Source organism: Marmota monax, unplaced genomic scaffold (assembly GCF_021218885.2).
Source record: "Marmota monax isolate L192 unplaced genomic scaffold, Marmota_monax_Labrador192_F-V1.1 WCK01_AAM20220418_F8-fsc00033, whole genome shotgun sequence".
NCBI lineage: Eukaryota > Metazoa > Chordata > Mammalia > Rodentia > Sciuridae > Marmota > Marmota monax.
In genome coordinates this window covers 2,857,105-2,882,328 of record NW_026694282.1, presented here as the reverse complement: position 1 = coordinate 2,882,328, position 25,224 = coordinate 2,857,105, and the positions used below count along the sequence as shown (strand labels likewise).

General features: G+C 38.9%; 1 protein-coding gene across 16 annotated transcripts in view; it reads left to right on the top strand.

Moving 5' to 3' along the window:
* The window catches only part of Bnc2 (basonuclin zinc finger protein 2), a 413,122-nt gene extending 389,067 nt beyond the window's left edge, over window positions 1-24,055 (top strand). For 11 of the 16 annotated variants that reach the window (XM_046467326.2, XM_058586357.1, XM_058586354.1 and 8 more), the window contains 3 exons: window positions 4,097-6,066; window positions 6,549-6,614; window positions 21,790-24,055. In XM_046467326.2, coding sequence (XP_046323282.1) covers window positions 4,097-6,066; window positions 6,549-6,614; window positions 21,790-22,450 — 2,697 coding nt within the window. In that variant the 3' untranslated portion in view covers window positions 22,451-24,055. Of the gene's footprint in view, window positions 1-4,096; window positions 6,067-6,548; window positions 6,615-20,030; window positions 20,065-21,789 lie in introns of all 16 variants that reach the window. The other 5 variants (XM_058586355.1, XM_058586358.1, XM_058586363.1 and 2 more) reach the window with 4 other exon arrangements.
* Window positions 24,056-25,224: the final 1,169 nt, after the last annotated feature.

Here is a 25,224-nt window from a genome sequence, read left to right as displayed (position 1 = left end):
TGTCCTGGTGTGGGTGGGTCAGTAGTCTAGATCTTTATATCAGGTTAAGAGGTTTTTGTTTTATTCATTTCATGATAACGTTTGATTCTTTTTAGAATTCCTATCCACTTTGGTAACTTATATTTGATCATCTAAACTATCCATAAGGAAAACTAGTTTTTCCCTTTTGTCAGTCTTGAGTCAATACTTAAGTAAAATAAAAACAAATTTCTAAAAAAAGAAAAAAATATATGTCTTCAGTTATTGCAATAGTTTCCATTCGTCCTAAAGGTTTTCAAATGGTTACTTGGAATTACTTGTAGACAAGTTTGTGTTTGTTGTTGTTGTGGTGTGTAAGAATCACTGCACCAAATCTTGCTTATTTCTATTACAAAGATCTTCAGAAAAAAAAAAAAAAAAGAAAGAAAGAAAAAAACCCTGGGCTTCCCTTGTTCCCTTTGCTGGTTTCTAACTCCCTTCAACCAGTTCATCTGTGGATATACCAAAACTGATAGCTGTTCTCAGCAAAGGAGTTTTCTGGCTCCTTGTGTTGCCTATGAAGATCAACTTTGTTTCTTTCTGCAATTTTTCCAGTTATAAATGTTGATGGTATTAGATAATCTTGATAAAATATGAGTGATAACTTCTTTGGAAAGAATTTCTGTGGTTCTTATTACCTGGAGCCAGAGGGGTACCCCATCACAGGGATGGAAATTTGAATGCATGTGTAGATATTTGTGCAGTTCGTGAGTAGTTTTGTTTGCAAAAGTGCTATGTTATCCTTCTCTATAAGTATAAATTGTCCCCTCTGTCTCCACTATAAGTGAAACCTCTCTTTTATGAGGCTAGATACTAGCAAAGTTCTGAATCTTGCTTACCGGAATCTTTTCTACTCAAAGTAAGTGACTTAACACCACAGTCTCTATTTTAGCAGAGATAGCTAATCTGGACTAAGGGCAGTGGTTTTAGAAATAGCAGCTGGAGTTTTGGTGGACCAGAGAAAGGGGAAACCAGAGGGGCTGGCTGTGCACTGCTGGGAGAAGAAAACTGGGAGGAGGGAAAAGAGATGCCTCAGGTGGGTGGGACCAGTTGCTATCATTTCTGAGGTTCATTTTAATACCAGAGGCCGCCATTATTGACATGCAGATTTAGGTGTAGGCTACCTGGGAAGAAAAGACCTTATACAGTTAGGAAGCAATCCATAGTGAAAGGCTCGAGAAAAAGTGATCAAGAGTAGATTGATGGTAAGAAGAGATTTTAAAAATGGCATACAAGTGGACATTACAGTGTTCTGGGGACTGACTGTTCAGAAAAAGTTCTGCTTGTCACTGTCACAAACACAACATGCTTACCTGGGAAATGGCACCACAAAATAATAGTCCTGCACACTGTTGAGACAGTGAACTTAGAGTCAGAATTTCTGGGTTCAAGTTGTAGCCTGGAGGTCAGTGCCTTGGCAAAACTTAACGAGCACTCTTATATTTCTTTACCTCTAATTTCTCATCTGTTAAATATTCACAGAGCTCTGGAAGCTATGATGAGGTGCAAATGAAATTAAACTATATATAATCACAATTTTAATTTTTTTATGTACCTACAATACCAACCCCCTGTCCCTCCGCCATTCCAAAAACAAACAAACAAACAAACAAAAAATGATGTGTGAGAAATCGGTATCTATCTTGTTAAAAATAGCTGTTGCATTTTCAACAATCCTGGAGGATCATTTGGAGTCACTCTGTACCCACATAATTATATGACTGTTCTGAGCATAGACTTATATGGGAATATTTGAACTGAAGTCCAATTTTATCTATTCAGTGAGGAAGAGATAAATGTATTTGGCAGTTTTCATGGGATGGACGCCCTTATGTGTGCACCACACATACTGTTGATGTAAAATGACAGAATGCTAGGAGGGAATTTTATGGAGAATAGAACATAACTATCAGAGCTTCTTTAAAAAATAATTCAAGGTGAGCATGGTAACGCATGCGTGTAATCCTAGCAGTTCAGAAGGCTGAGGCAGGAGGATCACAAGTTCAAAGCCAGCCTCAGCAACGGTGAGGCACTAAAGCAATTCAGTCAGACCCTGACTCTAAATAAAATACAAAATAGGTCTGGGGATGTGGCTCAGTAGTCGAGAACCCCTGAGTTCAATCCCTGATACCTCCCATCCCCCCAAATTCAAACAAATGACAGATACCTACTTAATCAAACTAGCTGTGACCACTCAAGGCATGATTGTGATCTAGATGGAATTTTGTATTCAAAGGCTGAGGAAAGACTTTCCATTGCAAAAGTAGTACAGGTTCCTTAGTTCCTTATATCCCTCATCCTGCTACCCTAGAGAAACGTCTTCCTGTAATCATTTATACCATTGTTGAAATCAGAAAATTAAGATTTATATGGAAATATTAACCTATCTAGAGACTTTCTTCAAATTTTGTCAGTTTCCCAGTAATGTCCTTTTCTAATCTAGAATTGCATGATTGTGTCTTTGTAGTCTTGTCTTATCTCTGACCATTCTTTATTCTTTTTAATCTTACCTGACATTTACACTTTGAAGAGTATTACCACTGTTTTGTAGAATGCCCCTCGGTTTTGGTTTGCCCGATGTTTTCCCATGTTTGGGGGAGGTAAGTTTTTGACAAGAATGCCACAAAAGTGAGACCGTGCCCCTCTCAATGTATCCCTTCGGGATGTCAATGTTAATGTCCACCAGTGGTGTTAACTTTGATGTCTCTTTTAAGGTGGTGTCTGTTAGATTTGCCTAATGTAACATTATGAGTTTCCCCTTTGTAATTAATAACTGTCTTATCATTTGTTTGTTTGTTCTGGTGCTAGGGATAGAACCCAGGGCTATGCACATGGCATGCACATGCTGTGCCACTGAGCTGCACCCGAGCTCTCTTTTGTTTTTCAACAAGATTTTATGCTTTCTTAAGCTGATGGTCAGGGTTGGAGCAAGTGTCATTCACAGAGGGTTGCAAAGCGCCCTGTCCTGGTAGGTCTAAGAAATGATGCCTTCTAAAATGATGGAGTCATTATGTAAGTGTTTAAATAGATTTCTCTCAATCCACGCTGAAATGGATTGCCTGACATCACATTGCAGGATTTTTAAGTCCTACCTTCAGGCAAATCTCATAGTTACTAGCAAAAATGAAAGTGTGAAATGCTTTTTAATGTATATTTAACAACACATAGTGTGATGATTGCTGATGTGTAGTCTCTGTGGACTTCCTTTGCTATCAGAGGAGGATGCTAAGAGACAACTTTTTACACATTTATTCTATCTAAATCCATCACATGTTTACTTTTCAAATATCTATGACTGTCATTTATAACAAGATCATAAGAAGTCAAATACTTTAAGTCTAACTCAAACTTTGAATCATAGGATTACAACCAATTTTTAGGAAAAGTACAATTACCTTTCACAAATAATATTTCCCTGATTCTACCTCATGAAATTGCCTACTCTTAAATGATGCTAAAATACAGCCATTTTAAAAAGAAAAGATACAGCTTAGGGAAGGGAGTATGAGGGGTAATGCTACTTTATTCATCTTTTTGATTCAGAAATTCACATAACTCCCATTTAAAGGAATTTCCATCATTGAATCCAGTTTCATGTCTGCTTGTGTCGAAGAAGTAAATTTCGCAAACTGTACTTAATTCCTTCCTATGGTGTCACTATTTAATAAGGATTAAGGTACCTTTTTTTTTTTTTTGCATTTATACTGGGTTGCACAGCAAGAGTTCACGTCTTATACTAATATATGCTAAATAGTTGCATAGTACATAGATCATTGTTGTTAAAATAGCAGTACTGAAGGCATTTTAGATCACAGAGCCCCAGTGGTCTACATTTTGTTTGCTTTGACATTATTAAACTCAATCTGTTTCTCTAACTGTGACTCTAATTACTACATTTGCATGGCAGAAAAGTTTGCTTTGTGGGTTGATTTTTTATTAACAGCGCTTGCATGTTGTTTTCTGCTCTCGCTCTCAGTGTTTCACGAGCAGAGAGAGCACCTTCAGTTGCAGTGGATAATTATGCACAATCAATAAGTTTCTGTGTTTGTCTTTGTTGTTTCTTTGATGTGGCCCGTAGGATGCTGCCGGCAAGGTGCTGGACCGCTGGGCCATCATGTCTCGAGAAGAGGAAATCATCACCCTTCAGCAGTTTCTGCGGTTTGGAGAAACCAAATCCATTGTGGAGCTGATGGCAATTCAGGAGAAAGAAGGGCAGGCCGTGGCTGTACCATCTTCAAAGACAGACTCAGATATAAGGACTTTCATTGAGAGCAATAATCGCACCAGGAGTCCCAGCCTCCTTGCTCACTTAGAGAACAGCAATCCTTCCAGCATTCATCACTTCGAAAACATCCCCAACAGCCTTGCATTTCTGCTTCCATTCCAGTACATAAACCCTGTCTCAGCCCCTCTGCTAGGGTTGCCTCCAAACGGGCTACTTCTAGAGCAACCAGGACTGAGGCTGCGGGAACCAAGCCTTTCAACCCAGAATGAATATAATGAGAGCAGCGAGTCTGAAGTGTCTCCCACACCTTATAAGAATGATCAGACACCAAATAGAAATGCCCTGACCAGCATCACCAATGTGGAGCCCAAAACCGAGCCAGCCTGTGTCTCCCCCATTCAGAATTCTGCCCCAGTCAGTGATCTCACCAAAACTGAACACCCAAAAAGCTCATTCCGGATTCACCGGATGAGAAGGATGGGGTCGGCCTCCAGGAAGGGAAGAGTGTTCTGTAATGCATGTGGGAAGACTTTCTATGACAAAGGTACTCTCAAAATTCATTATAATGCTGTCCATCTGAAGATCAAACATCGATGCACCATCGAAGGCTGCAACATGGTCTTTAGCTCCCTCCGAAGCCGAAATCGGCACAGTGCAAACCCCAACCCTCGCCTTCACATGCCTATGTTAAGAAATAACCGAGACAAAGATTTAATTCGGGCCACATCAGGAGCTGCCACCCCCGTCATAGCGAGTACGAAATCAAATCTCACACTCACGAGTCCTGGGCGGCCCCCAATGGGTTTTACCACTCCCCCACTAGACCCCGTCTTACAGAATCCTCTCCCTAGCCAGCTGGTATTTTCTGGGCTAAAGACTGTACAGCCTGTTCCTCCATTTTATAGAAGTTTACTCACTCCAGGGGAAATGGTGAGTCCTCCAACCTCCCTCCCAACCAGTCCCATCATTCCAACCAGTGGTACCATAGAGCAGCACCCCCCACCACCTTCTGAGCCAGTAGTGCCAGCAGTGATGATGGCCACCATTGAGCCTAGTGCCGACCTGGCACCCAAGAAAAAGCCCAGGAAGTCAAGCATGCCTGTAAAGATTGAGAAGGAAATAATCGATACCGCTGATGAGTTTGATGACGAAGATGATGACCCCAATGATGGAGGAGCTGTGGTCAATGACATGAGCCATGACAATCATTGCCACTCCCAAGAGGAGATGAGCCCAGGCATGTCTGTGAAGGACTTTTCTAAGCATAACAGGACCAGGTGCATTTCAAGGACTGAAATAAGAAGGGCTGACAGCATGACTTCTGAGGACCAGGAGCCTGAGCGGGACTATGAGAACGAGTCTGAGTCTTCAGAGCCCAAACTGGGTGAGGAATCCATGGAAGGGGAAGAGCACATTCACAGTGAGGTGAGTGAAAAAGTCCTGATGAGCAGTGAGAGACCTGATGAGAACCACAGTGAACCCTCTCACCAGGATGTCATCAAGGTGAAGGAAGAATTCACAGATCCCACTTATGACATGTTTTACATGAGCCAGTATGGACTGTACAACGGTGGCGGGGCTAGCATGGCTGCCCTACACGAAAGTTTTGCATCGTCCCTGAATTATGCCAGTCCTCAAAAGTTCTCCCCAGAAGGTGACCTGTGTTCTAGCCCAGACCCCAAAATCTGTTATGTGTGCAAGAAGAGTTTCAAAAGCTCCTACAGCGTGAAGCTTCACTACAGAAACGTTCACTTAAAAGAGATGCACGTCTGCACAGTGGCTGGCTGCAATGCTGCCTTCCCCTCGCGCCGAAGCAGAGACAGGTCAGTAAATCTCCATTGGCTGCTCCTGCTGAGGGTGGAGGGTGCCAGTGTCAGTCATGTTGGACTTGACATTAAAAGGTCCAACCTCGCTGTTTTGATGCACTGTAAAGATTGTCCACAGTGACCATGTGATAACTAAGCTGCCATGCTCATGAAGGATTGTTGCAGTTGTTGCTTGTTATGATTAAGCATGCAGAATCATATGCCATTTTACCCAGTAATGCACGCCATTTTTCTCTGTGTGCTGTGTACATGTGTGTGTGCATATGTATTTCCATGCATCTAGGTGTGAATCAGTTAACTGTACACAGTTCCCTGCCTCCCCATTTACCTTTACTTAGAAGCCGCAGCTTCTGTCATATATATATATATATATATATATATATATATATATATATATATATTTATATTTCTGCTTTGCCTTGTGGCTTTTTAATTAAATCAATAAATTATCTTCATACACACATATTTATCCAATATAGAAACAGAAATTTACGGATGGAAAGAACCATAGGTCCAGGACATCGAGACAGCCTGCATCTCCGTAGGTATAACCAGAAATGTTATCATTCCTTACATGAGTATTTAGTATGTCCTTAAATTCTTTAAGAGTCATGAAAATATCAGAAGAAAATGTGAAGCCAAAGTCATTGTTGATGTGGGGGGCAAGATGTGGCGGTGTGGGTTTGTTTATTTTAATTTCATGATGTCTTTGAGCATATCTCTAAAATGTAGTCAGCCATGGGAATTAGGCAGAGAAGGGGAGGCTTGCATGTACTGTAGGATCGGTTGAACATATTATGTCCAGCCTTCAGATGACATCACACCCTAGCTATGTAGCAGCAGCTCTGAAACAGTTGGGCTTAAAGAGAAGCGGCTTGTCCTAAACCTCCCATGTTTTTTATTAAACTTAAAGAAAATATAATATAAACGGAATGTGCCAAGGTGGTCAGTGGTAGGATAACAAGGTCATCCTTCACTATGGAGATGAGCCTGTGAGCAGATCGTTTACATACTGTACCAGTCCAGCTCAGGTAACACATCAGTTAGTTATTCCCATTATATTGGATCGTGGTTTAGGATTCTATGTTGTCTCTTTAAAATATTTTTAGAGAAAATTTTAGTATATGGCAAAAATCAGTGTATGTGGAAGAAACAAAATTAATGAAGAAGTTTCCAAGTAGCCACAACCCATTTTCTAGTGCTTATCAATTGGGTAGAATTCTTGACAAAGCAACCTGTAATGAAAGTACTATGGAAAAGTAGTGACATGTCTCTGAAATATTCTGTTTTATCTTACTTGAAAGATGAACCCTTTTAAAAAAGCCATATATGTACATATATATACATACATATGTGTACCTATATGTGTGTATATATCTAAAATTTCCTTTCTACTGAAATAAAAGGAGCCCGATCTATGAAAAGTAAAATCTCTATACAATGCAAAACATGCTTTTAAAGAGAAATCTATTGTCTAATAAAAGATTTCTCACCTCCATTTATATTGTTCTGTAAAAATGGGTTGTAGTCACAAAGTTATTTTAATTTCTAAGTTATCATTTATGGTTCCAGAATATGTCAGGTAAGATAGATATACTTTGAATAATAAAAGATAATACTCTATCCAACCTCCCCTAAGTTTGTGAGTAATATTCATTCTTTCAAATTTGAAATAGTGCATGAGTGATAATGAGGTTAATGCATTGAAATTTTTTAACAAAAATAAAAGACTCATGAAAACCTACATCAAATATTTATGGAAATGGAGTGTTTGAAGACAAGCCAAAATTCATGCTTATTTGCATGAATTCCTATCAGAGTTTTAGCTGGTTTGCTGAAAATATTACAGGTCATAACACCAGAATAAACAGCTGTAGGACCAAAAAGGCTACATACCTAAAGCTTGGTACTTTCGTTTATGTCCAGCCACTAAAAAGCACAAGTGCTAGGATGTTTATGTCCTTAATGCATAAGGAGATACTATTGCATGCTATTGGTTTGTCAGAGAAAAAAACATTAATTGATGGCCAAAGACTATTTCAATCTCCATTTTTATTTTAAGGATGTGGGAGCTTAGCCAGTGGCTAGACATATAGAAGCTTAAACCAGTGACAGATAACCAGGATGTTCCAGGTGGGAAGAATGGTACAGATGTGTTCTCATGTGTGTTCAGTCTCACAGGAGATGGCAGACTTTGGGAGACAGTTGATAGGTTGAATTTTGTCCATAATATTTTTAAGTTTTAGAATTTGTCACACCTGATAACTGAAGAAGAGCAAATAGAAAAAATATTGCAGATTGAATTTTTTTTTTTTTTTTTTGCTTTCTAAAAATATCCAAATCTTTTGATCTCAGGTTAAAAACTTGGGGGGAGGGGACTCTGATACTTCAAGAAGAAAAGTATTCATCCTTGTTGTATCTGTGACTTGGGTTAATACAGCACTGAGGCTAGCTACCATCAAATGACCAGAAACAGTGATGCCATTGGGTAGCGGCCTCTTTAGGCATCTCAGCAGAGTGGGCTGTGGAACAGAATTCTACTTCTTTCAGCCTTCTTTTGTCACTCCATCGTCTAATGGCAGCCTGTGATATAATCTCCTGTGCCCAAAGCCTCTTGGATCACATCTCTGATCTGTCCGTTAGGCTCACCTTCTCTTCTCTTCGCTTTTACTCTGTGAGTCACTAGAATGACAGGAAGTCTATGGCCCTATTTTTTTACACTTCCACTCACTGTGAAGCTAAGTTTTCTTACCTTTCTATTGAGCCAACAGACCTTGCCAAAGAAACCCTCCTTTGTCTTTAATTTTGCTTCCCTGTAGCCATTTCTTCCTTTCCCCAGAGTTTTGAGTTTCATTCATCCTTCGCTCCACAGTGTCTACCTTGTGTGCAGATGAAGCACTGAGGGAGCTTGAGCCAGCTGGAGTATGCAAGCTGCCAGGGTGCCCCTGGTATGGCCTGCACATTCGTCCTCTTCCTCCTGTTCACAGTGTGGCCTTCTTGTCTTCAGGATTAGAAACCTTACAGAAGTTACCCACAGGTCTTCCTGGGCTTCATCCAAGAAGTACAGACATGAGGAAGTTGGCGTTTTTGTTCTTCAGATAGGCATGTTAGTAAGATGGATGTAGATGTGAAGTACAGTGTTTTAGGTTGCCAGTCGGGTGGAAGATATTCCCAGGTCTTTGCTTATGGTCCTTCTGGATTTTATAAGATCAAGTTAAAGACTTTTTGAAAAGCAAGAATGTTCTTTGTTTAATGTGACAGGGAAGAGAAAGAGGCACAAGGTTTGTTAGGGTTGAGGATTCTAAGCAACAGCTCCGAAGGCATCCTTTTCTATGTAGCTGTAAATAAGTGTGTGTTTAATAAATTCACAAGAGGACTATTTCACACTCATGACAAAGAGCAAGCAAAGGGACACAAATTCTAATTCATCCCAGTCACTGGGTGGCTGTTGGAATAATTTTTATTCTAAGCAATGAAAGTGAAACGCGAATAATTTTCTCTGTAAAGAACTCTGGTCCTCCGAGGTGAGTGCTGAAGTGTTCGGGTTATATTGATAACACTATGAAGTATTAGCTTTTGAAATTGCTTCTTCCTTTATCCCTTGATTTTTCTGCTGCTGAGATGTGGTTCTGTCAGGGAGTAAGAGACTGGTACTTAGTTTTGAAGTATACATATGAAATAGTCCCCGGGAAGAAGAAATTCTAACTAACTGGCCTGGACCTTCAGTCTTCAGAAAGAGAATTTTCTTGAAGACAGCATCATAGTCAGAATTAGTAAGACTTAGTGAACTTTGGTCATGTTTTCATCCTCTGACTTAAATGTTTGATCCTGAGGAGGGCTGACTGGCCATGGATTACCTATATGTAAGGAAAGCCCATGTATAAGTTAAATTTAAATTTTATTTAGGAAAAAAAAAATAGGCTTCTATCTTCTTCCCTAACATTGCTTCGTATTTGATAATATGTCATCAAGTACTTTTATCTGTTTTAGTGATTGGCAGTTTTAAAACACCAGCAACTAAAATGAGGACTCCTTTCTCAGAAACTAGATATGTGTATAGAAAGAAATATTTCTCTTTGTTGAGTTTCACCACCTTTATTGTTTACTTCTAAGAGCGGTGGCCACTAATTGCTAAGGTTTGTCTTGAATTTTATCAGAAAGGTAAGCATAATCTGATCTTCAAGGTGTAGGGAAGGTGATCCAGCCACATGAATAAATTTAAAAACAAAATATTTGCTTAGGGTGATTTATAAATAAATATGAGGCAGCCATTGGTGCCAAGTGTGAACCTTCCTCGATTGCTAGTTAAATCAGTCCAGATTTAAACATGTAAACTTCTTGATTTGTATGGAGTAAGACATCTGTATTTGGTTTATTAAAACCTGCTGATGTCTCCAGAACTAAATTTGTTCCTCTATAGGCCTCTGGGTAGCTGTAGCTAAAAAGCAGAGATGTATAGTTTTTGCTAGTCTTATTACCTGATTTTAAGCCCTGTACAGGTGTACAGGAATAAATTAACATGAGCTACCTCTGATGAGCCACTGCATACATTAACAACAGAGGTGAAGATGTGAAAACATGCTACCTGCCTCCTGTTATCACCTTCTCTGGGAGAGCAACATTCATTTTTTCCATCATTTTCTATGTTTGGAAACTTATGGAGAACTTTTCTAGAGTGAGTTTTTCAGCAAGTACACACAATTTCACCAGGCACTACCTCCAAGAAATGAGCCACTTAGCACCAATTCAAGACAACTATTAGTATATTTGCCCTAACATAATTAGCTGTCAAATACAGTATGTTAATTTCTCCACGTACAAGAAAAAAACATTTTAAGGGAGCAACAATTTCATTTCCCAGTCAAACTACAACCCTGCAATTCCAAAATTCTTTGATGCAGTGAAGTTGAGCAGGTCCTCTGACTTTTAAATGTTAAGGAACAGATTTTTTCCCCTGCTACTCTATTTGGTTTCACAATAGAGCCAGCAGATCAATAGGCCTTTTGTACTTATCTCCATTACTTTCCATCAAAAGCAAACAAACAAAATAAATCCCCCTCCTGAGTAATTGCTAGTTGTGCCCTCCTCAAGCAAAACTTTAGTAGTAAGATAAACTTCTGTGTCATTCCTGTCCCTGGGGTTCTTTTTATACACTGGGAGAAGAGCAATGAGCAAAACGGTCTCCTTGTATCATGGGGAGAGACTCTGTCAAGCCTAAAGTGAGCCTCCGATCTTCCTAATGACCTCCTGCTGGCCCAGCTGGATGCAAGACAAGCTCATTTAAGCCTCTGCTGACCTTTCACTCCTCCACCACAAGAGCTGCACCAGTCACTTCCACATCTTCAAAACCATGGGCCAAATCTGGCAACAAAGCTGAATGGAGGGCTAGCGATTTCCCTTGCATGATGCAGAGAGACTTTTGTGCATTTCTATAGATGGGACTTAACACTAAATCTCTCTCTGTGGCTCTATCACTTCCACTGCACAAACATAATGCTTCCACATAGCTCTTATTTTTTTCCTCCTCCAGAAAGGAACCAGCTACTCTTCTCACCAGTATTATCTTGAAAATTCTGGCAAAAATAACAGAGAAGAAGGCAGGTACTGAGTGCTCAGGAAGTGTTTCATGATGGCACCATTTGGAAAAGATCCTTTTCCTGATTTCTACCTCCCTCTGGTTCAACAGATTCTATGCTCCTTCAGTAGACTTAATTGGTACAAGTCTTCATACACAGTTTTCACCTGAGAAACTTGCTTTTGTAGACAAGCTGTCCTTTCTAAAACACGTGGACCATTTTCCCACAAGGAAGAGGGCAGCAAGACTGCACACTCACTCCATTAACATTTGCTCCAGTGACATGGGTAAGATCCTAGCTGAAAGGTTTCTACCAACTCTCGATGAAAGTCATCCATTTGTTGTTTACTAAGAGAAGCAGAGACTTCCTTCTCTATTTAAATTTCATACTGAAAGTTGAGCTGTAAAGCATTTCTTTTTTTTTCTCTTTATAAAAGCATACTCAGAAATAATTTAATGTTTTTGACATAAGACTCCCACGAGCTTCAAATAAATGAGTATGGCAGCATATGAAAGGAGTTTACACTTGCCAAAAAATTACAGTGTCATAAAAAAGGGATTCAGTGACTTTGATTCTCAAGTGCCAGGATGATTGTGTGTGTGAGAGAGGCAGGCAAGTTAAGTCAGATGAAGAAGAATACTTTTTAGGAAAGGACAATTTTTTTCTCAGTTATTTCACATAAAACTACACTTTAAAAAAATACCTTGATTTTATGTCCTAATGCAAACTACCTGAATTAAAACAGGAGGTATAAATTTCTGGTAAAAAGCTGTTATGCCTGAAAGTGTTAGTGATCTTAACTCTAGTACTTTATGAAGTTTATTACTTCTTTTATTAACTGGGGGAAAAAATGTTACCCACTTCCAGCTTAATTCTTTCTCTTGCTTACTCTAATTTTGACTTTACCTAAGGAAAGGGTGGGGAGGCTAAAGCCAAGTGATTCTGCCTGAACATGTGTATGTGCTGCCTCAGTTTTGCTATTGCATATGTCAATCTGAATTATGACCAGTCATGCAGAAATTATGCTAACAGTCTAATCTAAATGCACCCACATAATGTATATGTGTGTTTATACATAAACACCCACATAAATAAGAATATCAAAAGACAGATCATCCTTAATTGCCAGAAGAGACATCTTCATCTTGGAAAGTGATGTATGAAGTTACTTTATCACATTGATGGGAAATCACAAGATTTTGTAAGTAAAATTAGACAAATTTGGGCACTAAGAACAACAGGCCTTCAGAAGGAAGCCTTTGAGGCCTGATGGCCAGCTGAGGGGGGGCTGCTGTAACTCTGCTGCCTTTTTAGTCTCCTCTGTCACTGAGGGGGCACTGGTGGGTCAGTTCGCTCACTAGTAATTGTGTTTTACAGACTTCTAAAGCAATTGGCTCAGTCAGTCCCAATTCAATAAAAGTGGAGAGCAAGAGAGAGAGCACTTTTGTTCTATTTTTTACTTGAAATTATTTCATTCAGCAGTCTGTCTTTTTTATTACCAGGACTTGACATTAGCACTCCAAGCTATATTAGCATCCATTTCAGCAGTTCAGTAATGGTATTAAAAAAACACTTAACTTCAACGGTGAATGGTTGTATGACAGTACCATAAAAAATCCACATTAAAAAAAAAAACTTATGTATTTGTCCCAGAAAATTATTTTTCACTTGTTTAACCACTTCAAAACTATGTTCTCATAACGGGTGTTCATGAACACCTTCTTATTCTCAGAAGCAGCCAGCAGAGGTGCTCTGTGGATTAAGGAATTGGGGGAAAAGAAAAGGGAGATCCAGAGGCGAGAGGGTAGGTAGAGATGCTGTTTACCCTGTAGTTAGATTACCTTCCATTCATCAGCAGAGATGGAATTGGCAACCTCACAGCACCCAAGGTGAAATTCTTGGATCCTCTTGCATGACTGGGATTTGATTTTGAACCCAACACTCTCCAAACTTGGGAGCAGAGCCTAACTACTTTGGCACTGTGGTGTGCTCATAAATGGCTACATTAGGTTCTAAATTTTGATTAAACATTCAGTAATTAATCAATGGTAGACACGAAGCAGTTGGCAAGGTCCAGAGCTGCAAAATGTTTAAGACATAAAACATTACGAAGTAATTAGAATATGCTCCTTCAAGAGAAGGATTGCCTTCAATAAAGAGGTAAATGATAGCATCCTGTTTATTGTGGACGTAGGCAGCCAGAGCAATATGATAAACTGCTGGAGATACACATATCAGTAATCATCCACATTATTAGTACCATTAATCATAATTCCAAAAATATGACAGCAGCAGCCAACTTTTTGACCAATTTTGCTTCTGCCTGTTGGCCATTATAACTTCACTAATAGACTGCAGAGCTCCTGTGCGTGGCAGTTTGCATCGAGAATGGAAGGTTAATTATATTTGAGCTGCTGATTTCTTCTCTCCTTGGAAAAGGCTTAGCACTTTGACAATCCCAGGAGCTCACCGTTGTTAAACCAGTAAAAGTACTTTATTGAAATTTTCTTTGTTGGTCAGGAATGAGGATATGTTTCCAATGAGATATAAGCGCCAGGCTGGGATGGCTGCTAATGTTTCTTGCTCCAAAGTGATTCTTGAGCAGCAAGATGAACGCAGTGGTTCTTTAGATCACTTTGCTCTCTCATTTCTGTTTTATAGGTGGGTAAAAAGTTCTGTACTATATGGTGATACACCACAAAATCCCACAAATACGTGTACATAGGACTAGGACACTGGGGGTGTCAGGAGAAATAAGCATCTCTTTAATGCAAAATTGTGCATGTCCAACCATACCTATATGAACAAAAAGTAAAATAAACTTCAAAAAAAATCATTGGAATGTTTCTAAAAATTGAAATTTTCAGTGGCATAGGTGCATTAATTAACTGAAGGTTTCATTTTTCAGCTGGTAGTTTTGACATCACTTAAACTAAGGTGTAAATTAGATTATGTTCATTCTTTTGTCCAAGTATTTTTAGTAGTTTTATTTTCCACACAGTTCTGGATAAGGCCATAGTATAATACTGATCGTACTACAAAATAATATCAGTTAGAATATAAAATGAGGGATGGATGGCTCGAGAATTAGTTTGTCCAGAGTAAATAGAAGACTTAGATTATGGCAGAGATTTCTTCCCAGTAAATCCTTCCTTAAAAGATGTTCAGGCTCATAGCTTTGCTCTTTCTTACCAAACAATAGTAGTAAACAGAGCACCATATGAACTGCCTGATTGAGAAAATTTCCAAATGCTGTGAAAACATGATCCTATTCACAATGTAACACTCATCTCACATTACAGTGCAACAGGTACCTATCGAATAATCAGCACCCTGGAGAAGCCTCCATGTGTCAGTTACAACTCAAAAGTAAAACAGTTAAGGAACAGGGCTGTTGGATATCAATTCTGCACTTAACCTGAGCATCCACATACACATTTTCCATCTACCCATCTGCCTTCCCAAATGCCAAGGCTACATTAACATTTTTTATGCATTCCACAGCAATGACAAATTGTTTTCTAACTGTAGTGCCAGATTTAGTATGCGAAAGACACGTTTGCCTCTGCCAACAAACCAATAATTCTCAGTAACATCTTCAGAGTTACAACATTTATAAAGTTGCAAAGTGGAGTAAACAAACCATCTGTTTGGCTTTTCCATATATGTCATGCTTTCTTATTAGCATATTACGATTCATTTAGTAAACAAATTTGGTGATTTCGTTCACGTCAAAGTTAGATCGGAAGCTTGAAGATGATTAACATTCCTGGGACAAGCACATTAATACATTGCTTCCTCTGCAAAGTTAAATGGCTTCTCAGGAGAATCGCCCCTTGTTGACAAGATGAGACTGTCAATTTTGTTTGCCTGCCACATTAGGGGCCGTAAGGGGATGGCAGGCTCTGAGAGAGGGGAGTCGTGTAGGCAGCATAATTCACTGTGAATTGAGAAAAGAAGTCTAATTCTGATAAATGGTCGACCCCAATACATCCTACCTGTTATTACAACAGACGTGCCGTATCTGTGCAGTAAATTAGCTAAACCCCTAAAGAGTTTGGTGGGAGCTTATCTTCAAGTGAATAATTTGAATGTAGAGGGAACTGTCTGCGTGACCAGTATGAATGATTTGTTTTATATTGAAAGGGATTGAAATGACTGAATTTTATACTTTTAATTTGCAAGAATTTGCTTAGCTTTTATTTCTTGCATTTGATATATATTTCCTTACTTTGGGGGTTTTTGAGAATTATCCACTAGAATTCTATATTGAGTTTTCTTCCCCAACTAAGGGGTCGTGTTCAGACCTTCTAGAGAAAACCCTTAAATAATAGCCAGTTGAGCAAGTACTAGTTTTGCAGAAGTGGATATCATCAGAATGTCATTTAATTCACAGAGATGAATGCATAGCACTCTTAATAAATGGTAATACAAAAACATTGAGGTAAGTACAATAGATAGAGCTATAGCAACCTAGATAAGAAGAGAACTAATGAAGGGCAGAGGTTTTGATTTTTCATTTCTGTGAATTTGGATAGCAAATTTACCTTTCTGTTCAGGAATACTGGTGATTCAGTAGTTTCACAATTTATTCAAAACTGACATCTAGATTTACCCAGATTGGATAAAAATTTCTCTTCTATATATTTTCCCTCTCCATATATATATATATATGTATGTATGTATATATATATATGTGTGTGTGTATATATATACACACACTTACATATACATATAATTGACTGTATTCACAAGTTTCATATCTGTAGATTCAACTAACCACAGATCAAAAAGAGTAAAAGAATATTGTGTCTGTACTAAACACAGACTTTTTTTCTTGTAATTTCCTATATCATACAGTACAACAACAATTTGCATGACATTTGCATTATATTAAGTATTATAAGTAATCTAGAAAAGATTTAAAGTATACGGGGGAGATGTGTAGGCTTTATGAGAATACTACATCCTTTTTCCTAAGGGACTTGAGCATCCACAAATCTTGGGGGTGCTGGAACAGAATACTGAGTGATGTCTGTGTACACACACACACCAGTAACTCCTCTGTATGCATCACCATTATCATTCTGGACAGTATCATTGGAGAAGTGTGTGTGTGTGTGTGTGTGTGTGTGTGTGCGCGCGCGTGCGTGTGTGTTTTGAATGTTAGAGTCAAGCAGGAAAATAAAGGCAAAATCTGATCCAAAGTGGAACCTCAATTCCATTTTACCCAAGGTCTTATTAATTACCAAGTGTTTTATTTCAATTCACTAAGTTTAGAGTGGCTCAAAACTGAATTAAGAGTTAAGTGTTGGACATTTCATTAAGCTATAGCTTGATTCACTATTCCATTTCTGACTGCCACAGTCTAATTTCTTAACTCAGTTGTGAGACTTTGAAAACAAAACCCAGTTCTCTTCCTGTATCTCAAAGACAAATTTAAAAACTCAAAACACTTTTTGTTTAAATAAACTGCTCTTGTTTTTAATTTTAGTTTTTATGAAACATTGCACTAAGTCAAACTAGGCCTTTGAATAAGTGGATAAAGAGACCCAAGAGAAGTCCAAAACTGGTACTTACTTTCCCTCTCTAAAAGGCACTTGCATTTACTTGACTACATTTGATGAACCTCATGCCTTCTGTGGTTGCATGGTAAGGTTTTCATCAGAGAAGCAAACAAACAATTTTTTTTTTTTTAAAAAAAAAAAAGACCGGTAATTCACTGCAGTCCAGTTAAAGGACTTTCACTCAGCCTGTCAAATGAGAAAAAAAGAAGTTTGGGTTTTGACGCCTTCCCACCCAATTCAAAACTTTATTACTTTTTTGCTTTTTTTAATGATCTTAACTTCTATTGAGGCTTTTGGTAAACTCACAGTGTAGAAAGAATACAGAATTTCATCATAGCCCAAGTTAGAGGGCTTTTTCTTGCCCTAATTGTGTAGCCTCCTCTGTACCACACTGGGGTGTTAGTAGCCCCAGAATTAACCTTTGCCTTGTCACCACTGTCTTTTCTTAAATTCCCTGTACCATGCTTCTCCTTGAGATTGTTGTCTTCTTCCCTCCTGGGGCACTTTCTGGGAAAAGCTTCTTTAAGACTTATGCCTTTTATGAATTGAAGACAAATAAAGGTGCTTTTAAATCTATTGGACGTGCAGAATTTTCTACTTGATCTTCAGGACACTCGAGGTTGATTTGACTTAGTTCTGATTCTTGAAAGTAACCTTCTTGGGGCTAAATTTTGGACCGTCCTGTCAATCTTTACGCTTTATACCATTTTCTCTCTCCACCTCAACCTTTTGTTTTCCCCCTCCAGAGGAATTTGCTTCTATTTATCTGTGTCATCTACCTAATCAGAGCAAATAGAAACAGCTTTTATACTGTTCACATTCTTATAAAATACAAGAAGTTCTAACTCAGTCTAGATTTTTGTTGATGCTTATTCCTCCTTCTTTGTTGAAGATAAATATTCAGGATGCTAAATTTATTTGTAGAAAAAACTCACTCTCCCTAGAGAACTCAGAATGGGTTGCTTCATGGATTCCTTTTTCCAGTTGTCATGTCCAACACTTCCCTGAGCCCAGCACCCTCTGCCCCTCTTCCCCTTTAGGATACCCTTCTGGCTACATCTGGTTGTCGGTAGGTGAGAGTTCTTTCTGTATTCCTTTCATCTTCCCTTTCTTTTCACCTCTGCAGTTTTGCTGATCCAAATGAACGGGTAATATTCTTCAAATTGCTATTAACCCTGGGTCTTTGGGTCTCCTGAGGACAGTATTTTATGACAGTTAAATGGTTTGGATTGACTGACTGGAGAGTCCCAACAATAGGTCTGTGTTAAAGTCAAGTGCTGCCTTCCTTCTGTCCATTTTGCTGTGGAAACCAGATCATAACCTGTTGAGGGATCAGCACTCTCCTCTTTCCCTCCTTGCCTGGCTGCCCTTTTCCCCACTCCAGTAGTACTATGTGAGTTTGTTAGAGAATCCCCAGGCCCACTATCCTGAGAGTGAGCCAGCCGGCTTTCCACAGCCTGCTCTTCCCAACCCCACTTCAAGTGTTTTGCATATGGCATTTAGGAGGATTATTAAACAAAAATGAAATAGATTAAGAAATGAACATAAAAGAATCAATTCTCTTGAACTGTGGTTGCATAATGGAAATCGACTACCATGAATGAACCCGTGTACTGAAGTTATGAACAGGAGAGCTAATGCACTGCCATGAGTTCATCTTTATTATTGCATTACACCTGAATCAATTGATAAAGTAGCTTTTTTTTTCTAAGCGAGGGATGGCACTTAATTGAATAAAAGTCAATGTAATTATATTAGCAGAGGCCAACAGTACTGCTGACAGCGGAAAAGGGACACTGTTGAGCAGAGTGCCAGAGCTTGTCCACACATTTCTGCACATCGTTTGGTTGACAGATATTGAGGGCTGGTACATCATCTAATTAGATTACAGATTTCTACTGCTATAAGTGAGAAATGAAGAGAAAATCTCTTCCTGGTAACATAGCGGTGGAGATGTGTAATTTCACAAGTCATCTTAGGAAAGAGGTGTCCATCTGGGTGATCAGTGTGTCCTTTGTCAATGTTAATTTATTCTTCCTCATTCAGTGTGTCTCAATGTGACTGCTGTGTGTCTGGCTGCTGTTTTCTCAGCAGTGAACCTAGGAAGTGGTAACTGCAGATGTGTGAGAAACAACACAGAGTTCTAGATTACAGTCATCACAAAATGTGTGTTTGTGAAATTAAGAAAGGGAGAGGGTGTTAACAGTAATAAATGGGGGGGGGAGGTAGGAATACACGAGCTGTTTATAGTTGGCAGATTGCAGGATCAATAGAATAATAGTACACAGTGTAACTCTGGTCCCACATTCTTGTTATAACCCTGGTGGTGCCCTACCCACATGTCATAGTAAAGACTTCACAGTAGGCATTTCCTGCACTCTGCTTAGCATCTGCACTTGGAGTCATCTGCCATCTGACACCAAGGAAACAGGGAGGACTGTGTCAGAGCTGGGACCGTGGGGACAACTTCTGTTTATCATTCACATACCCACACTGCATGCATCTGTTCGGAACTCATTTATGGATGATGATGATGATGATGCTGTGAATTTGGTTTATCTTAGTTTGATTTATGATTTTTGGATTATGCAGCTGATCTGAAAATCATCAAGACAGCGTATGAGATGATCGCTTATGACAGAAAATAATGTTGTGATCAGAACATTTTAAATCCCTATTTTATTGTTTAAGTTTTTTTTAAACCAGATGTCTAGAATGTGAATTTGTTTTCTCTCTCTCTCTTTCTCCCTCTTTCTCTCTCTCTCTCTCTCTCTCTCTCTCTGTCTCTCATTCTTGCTTTCTTTTGTGATCGATTTAGCAAAAGATTAGAAAGCTGATCTTATTATCACAAGGTAAGCTCAGCCTTCCCAAGTGCAGTGTGGAGAGGGCTGCTGCCCCTCTACCCTTAAATCCAAGTGCTATATATTGTCTTGTGTGGAAGGGTGGAGAAGGGCTGTCCCACCTTTCTTGTCTCTGTGGCACATACCTCTCAACCATCTCAGAAATGTCAGCCATGCCTGTCACCAAATGGAGTGACTTCTTTTGATCATCCATACTTTTTAATTATAACCAGAAGGTCTTTTGAACTGTATGCTGGCCATTTAGGCCATTTCTATTTTCATGATGACTTCTCCATGAAGTAGAGCTTCCACCAGCATTGAGAAGCCTATTTGCCTGTTTATCAGTTTATTTTTGGAAGGGTAGTGTTCAATTTAGGTACTTGTCAAACATCTGAGCCTTTGCAGGTGGAGAGAGGTATATGCCCAAGGGCACTTTAAAAATAAATGGGGGATGTAAATACAAAGGCATTGTTTTCAGAGAGATAACATATCAGACTTTGTAAATCATGATGTCCCTCTGGATGCTTTGGGACAAATATTATCTCTTTTTACACAAGCAAAGTACTCAGTGAATGGAGTAAAAGTTTTGCTTGTCTAAATAGCGTGGGATCTAGTTGTTGAAATAGAGGGATTTTATGTTCTTGTTGTGCTTGATAATTTTTTTGTACTTATTGTGTTTTAATTTTGTCCTTTTGGGTTTTTTTCTCTTGTTTAGTGTGATTTCTTTTAAAGGGTGGGTGGGTTGTATTTTAAAAAATAGTTCAATTAAAAAGTTTAAAGTAGAATTATTTGATAAAAACATTCAGCACTAAAAGTAGCAGTTTCCAAGCTCATTCTGTCTTTACATTTAACCGGGATCCCTAATCATTCAAGAAAAGGGATTTATGTTATTAAAGACAGACTTTAGTATACTTCAAATTACTAATCTATTGGGCCATATTTTTTTCTTATTCAAAATTTGAATGGCTAGGCATTTTGGCACAAGCCTGTAATCCAGCTACTCAGGAGGCCGAGGCAGGAGGGTTGCAAATTTGATGTCAGCTTGAGCAACCTTTGCAAGACCCTGTCTCACAATAAAACTGTTAAAAGGGCTGGGGATGTAGCTCAGTGGTGGAGCACTTTCTTAGAATGCCCAAGACACTGACTCAATTCCCAGTGGCCGGGGGGGCAGGATTCCATTATTTTTTGAAGTTAAACCTAAATTATCTAGACCATTTTACTCTAAGAAATGTGCTTTTTAATATCTCTAAATGGATAGAGTTTTCTGTATTAAGAAAGAGCAGGGGGCTTTTTGTTTTGTTTTGTTTTTTTTTTAGGTAAATTTAAACTTTTCCACTTAGACAAGCACAAAGTTTCCATTCTTTAATCCTACTTAAATGTATATTTCCTAAAAGTTCTGCAGTGAGGTCCTCTGCAGCTGATGCTGCCACATATTAACAGTATCAGAACAATCATTAGAAAAGGGTGCATGGGTTTGCATCCATCCTACCATTTAAGAATTTTACTCTCTCATGAAAATTACGTTAATGGAAAGTTACCCTTATTGCACCTCCCACCACCGCCACTTACTCCCAATCCTGAGGATGTAGGGAAATGCTTGCTTTTATAATGGTGTAATTAGGAATGAATGTGCTTATTTGATGCCTTGTGAAAGCTGAATTTATTTTAAAGTGCTCTCCCTTTTCTCACCCTCCCCGCTCCCTGTATACCTACCCCCCTTCCCTCTTGTTTTCCTAGACACAGTGCCAACATAAATCTGCATCGTAAACTGTTGACCAAAGAACTCGATGACATGGGCCTGGACTCGTCGCAGCCTTCCCTTAGCAAGGACCTCCGGGATGAATTTTTAGTGAAGATCTATGGTGCCCAGCACCCCTTGGGGCTCGATGTCAGGGAAGATGCCTCCTCTCCCGCTGGGACTGAAGACTCCCACCTTAACGGGTATGGGAGAAGCATGGCCGAGGACTACATGGTCCTTGATCTGAGCACCACCTCCAGCCTCCAGTCCAGCAGCAGCATCCATTCCTCCAGAGAATCCGATGCAGGCAGCGATGAGGGGATTCTTCTCGATGACATTGATGGGGCGAGTGACAGTGGGGAGTCTGCACACAAGGCTGAGGCCCCCACCCTCCCTGGGAGTCTAGGGGCTGAAGTTTCAGGATCTCTTATGTTCAGCAGCTTGCCTGGGAGCAATGGTGGGATCATGTGCAACATTTGCCACAAAATGTACAGCAACAAGGGGACACTAAGGGTGCACTACAAAACTGTGCATTTGCGAGAGATGCACAAGTGCAAAGTCCCTGGTTGCAATATGATGTTTTCCTCTGTGCGAAGCCGAAACCGGCACAGTCAGAACCCTAATCTCCACAAAAACATTCCCTTCACTTCAATAGATTAGTCCCAGAACGGACACTACAAATGCCAGCTCTCACCAGATGGCCTACATCTTTGAACTGCCATAGTCAGTGTGCGCTTACCTACGTGGCGGGGGTGTATATGTGTGTGCACATGTGTATGCCTCTGTGTCTACATACACACACATACGCACATTTTCTTTTCTTTAGATAAAAAGATAAACACTAGGTGCTTTTGAATTTTTTCTTTTTCCTTTATAGTTTTGGGAAAGGGATGCGATCTTTAATTCGGGGGTGAAAACAGAGTGCCCCTTTAAACACATACACACACACACAGAGCGTGCAACTAGCCCCAATTTTGATAGAATAATTTTTGGTCTTCTCCAAAGAGACAATTTGTTGTACCCATGACTGTTGCCTGCAAAAAAATAAAAGGGAAAAAAGAAAAAAGAAACAAAAAGGAACTTCTTATAGTTGTCTTTTGTGAACTTTAAGGTTTTGAGAGAATCTTCAATTAAAGCATGGCAGATTCACCTGTAAATATTTAGCCTTGAGAGGCCAATGATGTAAAACAATTGTATTGATGGTCGTTTAACTCTTTTGTTTAATTTTTACAGTTACATCCAGCTGTTAGATATGCAAGAGAAAAATAGTTTGCTGGCTAGCTCTATTCATTTATGTTAGCATTAATGCACATTTTTTTTAAAAAAAAAAAAAAAACATGGTCTTGTTTTTACTACCTGTTAGACATAGTGATAAAGAGGTGCTGGCATGCTTTACAGCACAGATCTGATTTTTTAAAATGTCCTGTACTAGTACGTAAATCCAGTCATGCACTTTTTATCATACACTACAAGGGGATGTGTAATATCCAGGCTTCTTTTTTTTTTTTTTAAACTATTGCCATACTTCAGTAAGTGTCTTTTTTAAAAAATCCACTTGTATAAAAATGGTCTGGTCAGTATAGGGCACAAATGCCAAACAAAAGTATTAGTGTTAACACAAAACTGCCAACTTTGCACAAGTTTCCAGAAAAGAAAATACAATTAGTCACTCAACATAACCACAGGCCAATTTGTCGGCCACCAGAAAACCGCTTTGAAAAAAAACACTTGGTGATTCTTTCAAGTGCTGAATGTTATTAGAATCAACATTGCATCCTTCTTGCTTATATGTTAAATTACATAAAAGGAAAACAAAATTATGTGGTGTGAATCAGCCAAGGCATTTTTTTCTTTAGAGGCAGGATAATATTTCAGGATACAAAAGCCCAAATTACTCACTATGGAACAAAGCTGAATGCAGTAACAGAGTTGAACACTCCTTTCCAAGGCTCTAACCCTTATCCTTTGAAAAGAAAGTCAGTCTAAACTGGATTGGTCTGTTGTATGGCCGTCTCATTTGTGGCAAATTCTGCAGTAGTGCTACGATTCAGGCCTGTTTGATAGACAAAATCAAAGGCTGTTTAACAGCAGCAGTACTTGGAAGCTCTGAGAACACATGCTAAACTTGAATTGAGCAACACTCCTTCCGAAAGGCAGAGGAAGGGGGGTTGAGATAGGATCTCACTGTGTAGTGTTTTGTTTCCCCACACAAATTTGTCAGAGAAAATGAAAGCAAGCCTGAAACCAAGCAATAGAGAGTGGGGGTGGGGGGGAGGGGGTCTGCTCCTAACTTTTGTTTTGTTTTGTTTTGTTTTGTTCTGTTTCCGATGTTTACACATGTTGCCTGAGCTGGTTAACCACATCGGCAGCCTGAGCTACCACAACATACTGACTAAATGATGATATTTACTCAAGTTCAGTCTGCAGCCAAAATTATTAAGAGTATGGACTGCAGACTGTTGTCTTTCTTTCTTTCTTTTAAATGGGGAGGGGGTGACATTAAACAAGGAATAGTTTGTCAAACAATACACAATATAAAGAGAATGTATTTCTTATTTTGCATTTAATGGCCTCAAACATTTCTCCCATCTGTCTAAAAGTTATAAATACCCCTTCATTTCAATGTTTCATGTCATTTCCATTTTTCCTATGTTCTGTAATTATTTTTTTCTGTGTTCACATCAGCATTCACTTCCGTTAAATTTGCCAAAGGAAACTGTTAATATGTTTCTGTTATTATTATTCCTGTAGGATTTATTGTACCTCACAGTATTTATTGTTTCCAAAAATAAGCACCATTCGTTGGGGATTCAGTATTTTTATTTGTGAAAAATTCAGAAACAATAGATTCTTAAAGATAAGCTAGATATATCTAGGAGCTTTATCTTTTTGCCTCCTTCTGAGGATGCTGGGGAGGATGCTATGGGGTTCGTTTGATTCTTCATTTGTTCTACAGTGAGGAAAGACCAAAAGTATTTGCAGTACAAAAGAAACTATATCAAACACTATGTCTGTTAAATGACTAATGTTTACGGTAAAAAGCTGAGGAATTAGTAATAACCGTTTTTGTTTTCTTGTACCTTTGAATTCCCCCAAAGTCTTAATTGCTTTATTTTGGTGTTGTGTTAAATTGAATAGACAGAGATGTTTTCCTTTGTTTTATACCTTATAAGACTCTGTACAGTATGTTTGTTAAAGATTGAACCAGAATAATGAACGTTTGTTTGCAAACATTTTGGTCCTCTTAGCATTCTGTGTATTGTGTTGTTGCCCCATTACCGAATGACTAGATTCAACATGGGTGGAAAATATTTTTAGAATCCCAACAAAAGATTATGGCAACTCTGGCTTTTGGAGTGCATAGACGAAATTACACCTATTTTAATGGAAATTAATACACCTTTGAATTTCAGCAACTTTTAAAAAAAGTTACA